General features: G+C 37.7%; 3 protein-coding genes across 3 annotated transcripts; 2 read left to right on the plus strand and 1 right to left on the minus strand.

The window, feature by feature from the left end:
* Positions 1 to 2,470: 2,470 nt before the first annotated feature.
* On the minus strand, positions 2,471 to 7,281 carry LOC147919823 (protein VARIATION IN COMPOUND TRIGGERED ROOT growth response-like). Its single transcript, XM_087506186.1, has 2 exons — positions 6,652 to 7,281; positions 2,471 to 6,546 (listed from the first exon to the last, which is right to left on the minus strand). The coding sequence occupies exons 1-2, from the start codon at positions 7,110 to 7,112 to the stop codon at positions 6,273 to 6,275; spliced, it is 735 nt and encodes a 244-aa protein (XP_087362312.1). The 5' UTR covers positions 7,113 to 7,281; the 3' UTR covers positions 2,471 to 6,272.
* Positions 7,282 to 7,532: 251 nt separating this feature from the next.
* LOC147919824 (uncharacterized) lies at positions 7,533 to 8,998 on the plus strand. Its single transcript, XM_087506185.1, has 3 exons — positions 7,533 to 7,670; positions 7,816 to 8,115; positions 8,197 to 8,998. The coding sequence occupies exons 1-3, from the start codon at positions 7,632 to 7,634 to the stop codon at positions 8,869 to 8,871; spliced, it is 1,014 nt and encodes a 337-aa protein (XP_087362311.1). The 5' UTR covers positions 7,533 to 7,631; the 3' UTR covers positions 8,872 to 8,998.
* Positions 8,999 to 9,088: 90 nt separating this feature from the next.
* LOC109125493 (uncharacterized) lies at positions 9,089 to 10,268 on the plus strand. Its single transcript, XM_087504118.1, has 2 exons — positions 9,089 to 9,639; positions 9,797 to 10,268. Exons 1-2 carry the CDS (start codon positions 9,089 to 9,091, stop codon positions 10,266 to 10,268), a joined length of 1,023 nt encoding a protein of 340 aa, XP_087360244.1.
* Positions 10,269 to 12,271: the final 2,003 nt, after the last annotated feature.

Raw genomic sequence — 12,271 nt, forward strand, 5'->3', positions numbered from 1 at the left:
AAAATCTTGGGGAGCAAGTGGAATATTAAGATATGAAAACCAAAAATGGATTCTTAGCTCAATCACAATGAATGTGTCAATAGATAAAGGAAAGATTACGATTATTGTGAATTAATAGTAATAAAGATTACAATAAAGTTGTTACCAAAAAAAATGACTACAATAAAGATTATTGTCGATTTACCATATTTAAGTTTTTACTTTTTGTGCAACTTTTTAGGGATTAAAATTGTAAATAAAATTTTAAATAAGCAAAACTATAAGGGTAGAACCCAAAATGTACTTCAAAAATGTATATATAGATATACAACTAATTATTTTGTTAAATTACATGAAATAAGTCATTTAATAGTTAAATTACATGAAAATAGACTCCTTTTTTTTTCTTTGGTAGTTTGCTTATTAGAGTTAGCAACAATGGTTTTTTTACTTACTAATTTATTTTATGAAAGTGTTTAGAACTATGTACATACCTTCGTTCCTCTACATTGTTTCCCATCAGTCTCTTCTTGTGATATACAAAATGTAGCGAGATTCTCAAGATGTGGATCAGAAGGGAATTCTTCAATGTTTGTTCCCTCTAGATCGAGAACTGAGATGTTGGTTGAGAATTCGGGAAAGAAAAGTCCTCAACTCAGAGCAATCTTCGAAGTTGAGGTAGTCGAGAGACTTGAGGTTGAAACCGGTCGGGAGAATTTCCAGACTTTTGCACCATCTCATATCCAATTTCAACAGTTTATTCAGATTCCGTATAGAGGAAGGAAGCTCCACCAAACTCTTGCAATACCCAAGACTAAGTGTTTTGAGATTAGTAGCCATCGAAAGATTTGGAATTTCTTCCAGGTTTGATGATCCCGTCATATCCATTTTCTTTAGAGATGTAAGTGACTGTATACAACAAAAATTAAATACAGAGCTTAGAAGAAATTACACATTACTCAACTGCATGTCTAAAAAATACTGATATAAGTACTGTATTATTTTCATACCTCATTAATAATAACATAAAAAAATTATGATCAAAATACTTACCACAACTCCTTCCCACAGCTTATGTAGCTTGCTATTCGGCATTTCGAGCTTGACAAGGTTATCAGGACGGAAATTAGAAGGCATACATCTCATTGGAAAATTGGGCCAACACAATAGTTTGAGTGTAGGGGGCAAATAGTCGAAACTTTCAGGTAAGTGCACTCTGCCTTTTCGCAATATTTTGCCTTGATTAAGACAGCTCTTCCAAACAATTTCTAAGAAACGGAGATTAGGCATCCCTTTGAAGGCACTCTCATGCACATGCAACTCATCGATCTCACTTATATCCAATGATATACCTAAAACCTTTTGAGTACCCTGGAAAATATAAGAGACAAATCCATACAATTCATCGTTTATGATTAGATGGCATTCCCTTAATTAACCTCATATATATTGAGTTAGGAAAGGAGCACAAATAATAAAAAGAACTTACAGTGCCTGCATTGAGTACATCGCATATATCTTTTGAATCCACCAAAAATTCCCGTTTTCCAGGCTCGTCAATGGATTGGCTCTACTATAATTTTCCATACACTTACAATGCGCGGACAATCCATTGACGAGCCTGGAAAACGGGAATTTATGATAGGAAGTTTCTTTGTAAATGCAACTTCATGTTGCAGTCATCTGGATTGGCTCTACTATAATTTTCCATACACTTAGATACGAAAGCCCTATCTATGAAAATGCTACCTTGGAACCAACGAGAAATTCGGTTAAACAGAGCTCTTGTGATGGTAGTCTTACCAATACCCGAGGAACCCAATATACCAACCATTCTCACTTCTTGAGAGTTTAGTTGCAACAATATCATCATCTCTTTTATATGACCTCCAATGCCAACTGTTCTTTGTTACTGTTTTAACAGCTTCTTGTCTCTTATCTTAAACTTTCTTAACATTCATTATATACCTTACAACATATTTATAGTTAGGTTAAGCTTTTAACCTATAGTTTCATTAGCTAACAACTACCCATTAACATATGGGCTTGACTAACCAAAACAGGCCCAACACCTTAACCCTTCTTACAATCGTGACTTCTCTCCTTCTCTTCTTCTTACAAACACCGCTCTTCTTCTTCAATTTCTCTGTTGATACCAATTTGTGGATTAATCAAAGATTGATCTCCAACACTCCCTCTTAATTCTTTCGATTAATCCTCAAATTCGGCAGTAGGTTTTTTTTTTTTTTCCTTCTTTCTCCTTTTCTGTTTTCCTCTGATTGCTCCCATTGATTTTATGTGCCACAACAATACCCTTTTTCAGAACATCTGCATAGCTCATCGGTTGGTTTCCTTGCTCCCTCGTCGACTGACTCTTCACCATCTTTTCAGGTTTGATCTGACTCTCCACTTTCTCGGATATGGCTCTTGGCTTGACTCCTCTTTTATTCTCATCAATCTTAACTAAAGGTTGATGATTCTCCTTGTTCTGCAGAATCTCTTGCGAGTGATTCAAGCCATCAATCTCCTCCCTCCCAGATAAGTTTTCTTTCTTCCTCATTGTTTCATTTCTCAACTGTACTGCTGTCTCTTTTAATTTCGTCATTTTACTTGTACATGCTCCAGTCTCATCTACCTTTTGTTTTTCTTTGATTTTGATTACCTGAATCTTCTCCTTTGTGTGAAGGTTTGCTTCCTCTTGAGGCTCTTGTGTGTGTTCTCTCTCAAGAGCTCCTCTTTGGCTTGGATTTTGCACTACTCCAAGCTTGGATCAGAGATACTCAAACCGTTTTGTCTCGAGAGGCCTGGTAAGAATGTCTGCCGTCTGTTCTTCCCCACTGCAATGTCTTAAACTGATTATTCCATCTCTGTTTGCTTCTCAAACAACATGGTACTTTATTTGAATGTGTTTGGTTCTCTTGTGGTGTACAGGATTCTTCCCAATGGCAATTGATGATGTGTTATTGCAGTAGATCGGAACTGCTTTGGTGGTGTCGACTCTCATTTCTCCCAGCAGTCTCTTCAACCAAACCGCATGATTTGTGGCCTAACACAACGCCATATACTCTGCTTCTGCTGTAGATTGTGCAATGGTGTCTTGCTTTTGTGTCTGCCAAGTAAACACAGCACTTCCCAAGGTAAAACACAAACCCGTAGTACTGCGCATATCTTCTTTGCAACCTCCCAAATCAGAATCAGAGAATCCAATCAACTCTACTTGACTGGTCTCATGAAAAGTCAATCCATAATCTATAGTGCCTTGAATATATCTTAACACCTGTTTTGCTTCTTGTAGGTTTTGTTCAGTAGGCTGAGACAAACTCGTAGACAGGTAAGATGCAGCAAAAGCAAGATCAGGGCGAGTTGCTGCAAGATACAATAGTCCTCCGATCATGCTTCGATATAGTCTTGCATTTGGAAGAAGCTCACTTTCACCTTGATCCTTTCCATTTGGCTTTAGAGGTGTGCTCACAGGGTTGCAGCTTCTCATTCCAAATTTTTCTAACAACTGTTGAGCATACTTCCGTTGACTTAGAAACACTCCCTCTTCAGTGTAAGTAATCTCAAACCCAAGAAAGTACTTGAGTTTTCCCAGGTCAGTCATTTCAAACGTTTTCTTCAGATTCTCCTTGAACTGTTTGATCATTTTCTCATTGCTCCCTGTAATGATAAGATCATCAACATACAAACTGATGATCATAATTTCACCTTCGCATTCTAGTGTGTACATTGCTGCATCACAGTCACTTCTCTTGCATCCTTGTGACATAAAGTAAGAGTCAATCTTACTATACCATGCTCTAGGTGCCTGTTTTAATCCATATAAGGCCTTCTTTAGCTTGTAAACTATGTTCTCTGCTCCCTCAATCTCAAACCCTAATGGTTGTTCAACATAAACTTCTTCTGTGATTTCCCCATTCAAGAATGCTGACTTTACATCCATTTGGTGCAGGTTCCACTTATGTTGGGCGGCTAAAGCAATTATAGTTCTGATTGTGTCGTGTCTGGATACTGGAGCAAACGTTTCACCATAATCCTCTCCATAGGTTTGTGTAAACCCTCTTGCCACCAGTCTTGCTTTTAGCTTTTGAATCTCGCCACATTCGTTTGTTTTCACCTTATATATCCATTTGACTGAGATCACTTTCTTGCCTTCAGGCTTCCTTACAAGCTCCCATGTCTCATTCTTGTTGATGATGTAGATTTCATCATCCATAGCAATCCTCCATTCCTTGCTATTTATAGCTTCTTCAAATGTAGAAGGTTCCTCCCATGTAAGGTAACATGCTTCCGCAACATGATTCAAGTCTTCCCCTTGTTCCTCTGTATCATGATACACATCATCTAGTCTTCTGACTTTGTGAACGACACGAAAAGAGCTCCCACGCTCAGTTTCTCCTCCACTTAATTGAAAAGGTATGGGACTTATACCTTGTCTTTCATCTCCGATATTCGTTCTAGTTTATGGACTAGTTTCATTTCTTCTTGGTATTTCCACATCCGTTTTCTGAGATGGGCTAGCCTTGTTTGGAGAGTTCTCATTTCTCTCTACTTCTTCTTCTTGAGTTTGCCAATTCCAACTCTTGTGTTCTTCAAACACTACATCTCTTGAAACTTATATCCTTTTTGTACTTAGGACATACACTCTATAACCCTTACTTATGGTGCTATATCCCATAAACACTGCCTTCTCTGATCTGTCATCCAGTTTTCTTTTTCTAGGTGCAGGTATCCACACATGATAAACACAGCCAAAAACCTTAAGATGACCAACAGAGGGTTTGTGACCACTCCAGGCCTCAAGCGGTGTTTTCTGGTTTAAAGCCTTGGTGGGGAGTCTGTTTTGAAGGTAAGTTGCTGTAAATATAGCTTCAGCCCAGAACACATCTGGCATTCCTTTGTCTTTTAACATGCTTCTTGCCATGCCCAACAGAGTCCTGTTTCTTCTTCAGCAACTCCATTTTGTTGTGGTGAGTAGGCCACAGTGAACTGCCTTTCTATGCCATTTGCCTCTAAGTAACTTGAAAATTGCTCTGACTTGAATTCACTTCCTCTATCTGACCTGATTTTCTTTATTCTTTTGCCAGTTTGAGTTTCCACCATACTCTTGAACTTCTTGAAGGTTGCAAATGTATCTGACTTCAGCCTCAGAAAGTACACCCATAACATATGTGAGAAATCATCTGTAAAGGTAAGTATATACACACTTCCATTACAAGATGGAGTTTGCATTGGTCCACATATGTCTGTGTGAATTAAATCTAGCACTTCTCTGCTCTTATTTTCTGAGATCCTAGGAAATTCTTCTCTGCATTGTTTCCCTTTCACACATGCTTCACATACTTCCTAAATTACTTTGAAGTTTGGTAGGCCTTTGACCATCTGATTTGCCTGCAGGTTTTGTAAGTTGTGGAAACCAGAATGTCCGAGTCTTTTATGCCAAAGTTCAGACAAATTCTCCTTAGTGGCCACCCTTACACTCTCCTCAGCTAACTGCATTCGTAACAAGTAAGCATTTTTTATCCTCTCTACTTCTGCAATCTTTTCCCTTCCTTGATTGTATATTGTACATTTGTTGTCTTCAAACACGACTTTATAACCATTTCTTGTCATCTGTGGAACACTTAGAAGATTTTTGTCTATCTCAGGGACAAGTAGAACATCCTTAATAGCTCTTACTCCCTTCTTTGTCATCACTTCTATGTCTCCCTTCCCTGTAGTCATTATTCTTTCTCCATTTCCAATCCTGATAGGAACTTGAACCGCTTTGTCTATTTTTGTAAATAGTCTTTCTTCCTTGGTCATATGGTTTGTGGCACCACTGTCTATTAACCAGATTTCATCACTGTTTGTATGAGCCATCACTTGTGTTGCGCTAAACAAACCAGTCCCCTCTTCTAGTTCTGGTTGTTTTAGCCTTTTTTTTACATTCTCTTACTATGTGACCATATTCTCCGCATGCAAAACAACTCTTCCTTGGTCTAAATTGCTTGTTAAAGAACTGGGATTCATAGTTTTGAGAAAGGTAGCACTCACCTTCATTGTGGTTGTTCTTCTTACAGATCTTGCACTGTCTTCTCACGCTCTTCATTTGCATTGACATTTGTTCCATGAAACTTGCAGGATTACGTTCATCGGAATCAACCGAGCTCTGATACCATGTTCTTTGTTATTGTTTTAACAGCCTCTTGTCTCTTATCTTAAACTTTCTTAACATTCATTATACACCTTACAACATATTTATAGTTAGGTTAAGCTTTTAACCTATAGTTTCATTAGCTAATAACTACCCATTAGCATATGGACTTGACTAACCAAAACAGGCCCAACACCTTAACCCTTCTTCTTCTTCTTCTTCTTCTTACAATCGTGACTTCTCTCCTTCTCTTCTTCTTACAAACACATCGACGCTCTTCTTCTTCAATTTCTCTGTTGATACCAATTTGTGGATTAATCAAAGATTGATCTCCAACACCAACAAGGTCCTCAGAATCCTCCCATGTAGTTGAAAGCAGTTTACGCAAAACATCATTGGCTATTTCTTCAATCATTTTTGCTTCGTCATCCCTAATAAGGTGAAAGATAACAATTTTATTTCAGGATGTATCCAATTATATTTCAATATGTATCTAATTAAGCACATAATAATGAATTATAAAAAAAAAATCATACCATTTCGTAGAATGAAATCCAAGCATACTAGCAACATCAGTCAACGCTTTCTTCCATAGATTTTTCACTTCCTCTGTATGTCTCTCGCAAGTTTTCTCAAAGGCCTCTCCAAATTCACCGATTTGATGCCTCACATGGGAAGGATCCAAACAGTAGAAAACTGGTATGACTATTTTATCTTTGCAGTTCACAATCTCCAACAGCTCGTTAAGACACCAGCTTGAAGAAGCGTAGTTTTTGGAGAAAAGGACCACAGCGATCCTTGAATTATTGATGGCTTGTAAAAGATCGGGCCAGAGAGAGTGACTTCTCTCCATCTCATTGTCTTTGAAAGCAGTGATCAGTTTGCGATCGAGCTCTTTGAGAAAGTGGCTACGGAAAGCAAAGCGGACGTCTTCCCCTCTGAAGCTTAAGAAAACATCATATAGCCAAGTATTACGAGAAGAAGATGAAGAAGCCATAGAGACAGGGAGTAAGAGGAGGAGGAAACTAATAACAAAGACTTTGGAGTTTGAGACTGTAAGAAGGAAATTAGAGGAGAAGTAGTGAGGCGTCACGCTTTTCTTGGTGATTTATATAAAGAGTAAAGATATCGCAGAGTGGTGAATAGCAATTTCACCATTGTTTCTCGGACATTTCTCTTGCCAACATGACTTTTAGGGCTTGACTGGTTCTCCCGCTAGCTCCCGCAAACGCTGCGTTTGCGTTTGCGGGCGGTTGCTAGCGGTTGGGGCCAATCACACAAAACGCTCCCAATTGCTTTCAGTTGCTTCCAATCGCTCCCAACCATTGAATTCCAAAAGCTAGTTCCCGCAAGCGTTTGCGGTTGCGGGCGATTGCGGTTGGAATATTTTTTAATAAAAAAAAAAAAAAAGAAAAAAAAAAAAACCAACGATAAATTTTTTTCTATCTTCTATATATGTTTATCACCTTCTCAACCCTAACCAAGCCGTAACCCTAGTCTCTCAAACCTCCAAGTTATGGCGTCAACCCAAGGTGATGAAAATCAAGATGGAAACGTAAGTATTGAATCTCTTTTATCATTCATTATATGTTATATATGTGTAACTCTTTCTATTTTTTTCATAGCATCATCTTTTTCATTCTATATATTGTTTTGAGTTTGGTGATTGAATATATGTCTCAACTTGTTTTCTCGAATAGAAAATTACCTGGTCAGACGAGATGACTCAATTGTTGTTAGATTTGATAACGCTAGAGAAACAAGCTGGAAATTCCAGAGGCAAAAGTTTGAGTGAGAAAGGAAAAGAAAACGTTCTTACAGAATTTAGAAAGGAATTTCCACTAAACTTGAAATGGAACAAAATTAAGAATAGACTTGATACTTTAAAGAGGCAATATGAACTGTATCGTAAAATCACGTTTGGAGCAACTGGACTCGGAGTTAATCCAAGGACAGGAAGTCTTGATGCCCCTGATCATTGGTGGAAAGATAAAATTAAGGTATGTAACCACATATTTGTGTAATTATTAATTTCTTGTTTTGTATTTTCATTGATTGGAATTTTGTTTTTGGTTTATAAGGCTTATCCTGAAGCTTCGAGACTCCGGTCGCACCCACTGCGGTTTATACCGCTTCTTCATGTGGTCTTCCGAGATGAAACGGTTGTGGTGGAGGAGTCATGGCAACCAAGACGTGGTGTAAATCGTCATGCTCCATTAGTTGACGTAAGTGAGACTGAACGTACAAACGAAGAAGACGAGAGAGAAGATATGATGCGTGAGAACGAACCTCATCATATGGAAACAGAAGACCCAGATTGGATGTCACAAATTCCGAGGGAAAACTCTGCAAATCCAAATTCCGAGGCGGAACCATCATTTGCATCCAAAGAGACATCTTCTACGCACACTCAGGAGAAAAGAAGTCGAAACCGAAAGCGTAAACAAAATCCAGTAGACTCGACGCTCGACCGTATTGCTACTACTATGGAAGACCGAAATGATATTCTGGAGCAAATGACAAATGCAAAGTCAAAATCTCAGTCAACAAATTCAACTGAAGAACGAATGGCTCTTGTTGTGAAACATGTGAGGGCAGTACCGGATCTGGTTCCGATGTCGGAGCTTTATTGGGCATCTCTTGATCTTATTGCAACAAATGATGTTGTGCGCGGTTTATTTCTTGCTCTCCCAGATGACGAGAAACTACCTTTTCTAAAGAGACAAACCAAGGAGTCTCGTAATGATTTTGCTTGATGATTAGCTTTGGTTTTGTTGAGTTAATCTTTCATGGAATTTTTATTTCTTGTTTGCATTTTGTTTACGACATTGAGGATTGTCTTTGGTTTTGATTTGACTTCAGTTTTTGTTGGCCTTTACAATATAATATTTTCTATTCATTTATTATGCATGCGGATGCTTTTTAAGAGTCAAAATGTAACAAGAATTTAATTTGTTACAGGAAGGAAGTGACATGGAGTTGAACACAGTCAGAGAAATAATAGAAGCAGATGACCAAGTTATTGAAGCAGTAATCTGCATTGATCATCTTCGCTCTTTTCAAAGAGAACAGTTGAGAACGGATCCTGAACGTGGACAACGTATAATGCAGCAGCTAATGTATGAAAGTGATACACAATGCCTCCATGTTTTGCGTATGAGACAAAGAGTGTTTTTTAAGCTCTTAGATACGCTAAAAAAGTATGGTCTTAAAGATTCTCATCGGGTAAGATCTGAGGTTGCATTAGGAATGTCGCTGAAGATTTTGGGACATAACCCATCACAAAGGAGCATAGCAGCAGATTTTCAAGTTGCACAATGGACCGTGACAACAAAATTTAATGATGTTGTTAATGCCCTTTGTTGCTTGCATTCAGACATTGTATCATGGAAAAGAGAAGAACTTGTCGATATACCACCACGAATCATGCATGATAGGAGGTATTTTCCATATTTTCAAGATTGTATTGGAGCTATAGACGGTACTCATGTACCTGTTCGTGTTGGTGGCGATAAAAAGATCACGTACTGGAATCATCATAACTACACATCAATGAACATTTTGGCAGTGTGTGATTTCAATATGAGATTTATATACACACGTATTGGAGTCCCGGGACGTGCACACGACTCCAAGATATTGACATATTGTGCACGTCATGATAATTTTCCCATTCCCAAGCTCGGAGAAGTATTTTCTAGTGGATTCTGGCTATCCTAATCGAAGAGGGTTTTTAGCTCCTTATCGAGGTGAAGCGTACCATCCAAATCATTTTGCTGGGCGTAGACCAGGCACTGTACGCGAGACATTTAACAAGAGACATTCTTCGCTTCGATCAGTGATTGAAAGAACATTTGGAGTGTGGAAGGGAAAATGGTCTATTTTAGAAGGTCGTGTTCGTTATGATGTGCAAATGCAGGAGAAGATTGTTGCTGCAACTATGGCATTGCATAATTTTATTCGAGATTCTAATATAGAGGACGACGACTTCAATGCTGCAGAAGAAACGGAGAACTATGATGCTGATCGGGAAGGAGACATGTCTCCATCTCATGATGATAATGTAGTCGATCGAAATTATGATCCAACGGCTGATCAATATATGTCAACAGTAAGAGACGACATAGCACGAGAGATATGGGATGCTCGTTAAAGATGCTCTTCATTGGCAATGAACGCATCATCTAAAGATGTTTCTGAAGTTTTCTGTACTAGCTAGTTATATTTAAAATTTAATAATTGTGAGAGTGTAAGGATTCTCATTTTTGTATGATTTTACTCTCCAGGTTTTTCAAATTTCATTCATTGATCCTGGTTGTTTTTTTTATTGTTAAGTAAAGTCTCTCTAAAGTCGAGATTACGTTGGGTTAATTATCAAATGATTGTGATCTCAACGACATGAAACTTTCTCACATATTATAGCACCAACCATCACTATGGATACAGCGGGAAATATGATTACGGACACGGCGGGAATAATATGATTACCCGCCAAAAAGATATCAAAGAGATAACATTGAGAATAAAATATTCATTTGCTAAATAAATTAGATACAGAATCTTTTCTTTTTACCTAAGAAACTAGTATAAAAGTGCAGTTCATCTCAACCCTAATATATAATATCTTCTTCTTCGTACAAGTCTTCATCGTTAGAGAACACAAGAAAAAGGTCCTTTTCTTTAATTGTTGATTTCTTTTTTTATTATACGGTACGGTAGATGTGGTTATATTTTTTCTATTGATCATATCGATTTAGCTTTGACCATGTTTTTATATATATGTAGGTGATAATCATGGCTTCGCAAGATGATTGTTTGGCTTCGACTCAGAGATTTATGTGGTCGAATGAGGCAACGTGTGCTCTACTTCAACGGGTAATCCTAGAGAAACAAGAAGAAAAAAATCCCACAAAAATATTTCTAAGTGATTTTCAAAAGGAAAATATTCTTAAGAATATTAAGGAGCAATTTGGAGCTGATTTGACTTGGAGCCAAGTCAAAAATCGATTGGATTCATCGAAGATATATTATCATAGTTATAAAAATAATCCAGAAGATCCACGGTATCAAGCACATGTTTTGCCATTTGTCACATTACTTGATGCAATATTTGGTGATAGACCAAATGCATAAAATAATAAACATTTCACAATGAATTTTATTTGTTTTTCTAAATAATTCTTATATTTTTTTTTGATTTTTAATTATTAATCAAGTTAAAATTTTTTTTTGATATTTTAAAACATTTTTATATTATATATCACATTTATTATGTTCTAACCGCTATTGCACCCGCTGGTCAACCAGTCGTAAACCTCTCGCAAACGCACCAATTTTAAAACGCTAAACCAGTCGTTCAAAACGCTTAATAACACTTGAAACCGCAATCGCCCGCTTCCGCAATCTCCCGCAACCGCAGCGTTTGAACCAGTCAAGCCCTTAGTAGCCCTGGGCATTCGGGTTCCCGAACCTGATCGGGTTCGGGTTTTCGGGTTTTCGGGTTTAGACATATAGAACCCGTTCGGGTTTTCTATACTTTCGGGTTCGGGTTCGGGTTCGGGTAATACCTGTTCGGGTTCGGGTTATTCGGGTATACCCGAACTCAATCGAACCATGAAAAAAAAAAAAAAAAAAACTAAATTTTATTTTTTTATAAATTTTAGAAAACTTGTATATATATAAATATTTAACATTTCTTTTTGAGACAGAGAAACTGAAGTGGCAAAATGGTTAATGATGTACCTGTAAATGTTCAAGGTTGTGGGTTCAAATCCCCTAAAATACATATTTTTACATTTAATTCGGATTAGTTCGGGTGGGCTTTCGGGTTCGAATAATACCCGAACCCGATCGGGTATCCGAACCTTAGAGGTATTGAACCCGATCGGGTTTTATACAATACCTGAACCCGATCGGGTTTTATACAATACCTGAACCCGAACCGAACCATCCACTTCGGGTCGGGTTCGGGTTTCGGGTCCGGGTAATATGCCCAGGGCTAACTTTTAGTGATTGACATAAAGTCATTTATATCTTCACTTTATAGCCTAAATTTAAGGACTTAATCACAGACACACAAGTATCACTTTATAGCTTAATTTGGGGATCTAAAATTTTCGAGTGGAGACATACTGAATCAGTTCAGTTCACACAAGT

The sequence above is a fragment of the Camelina sativa genome, chromosome 20 (genome assembly GCF_030686135.1).
Source record: "Camelina sativa cultivar CO46 ecotype springtype chromosome 20, ASM3068613v1".
Lineage (NCBI taxonomy): Eukaryota > Viridiplantae > Streptophyta > Magnoliopsida > Brassicales > Brassicaceae > Camelina > Camelina sativa.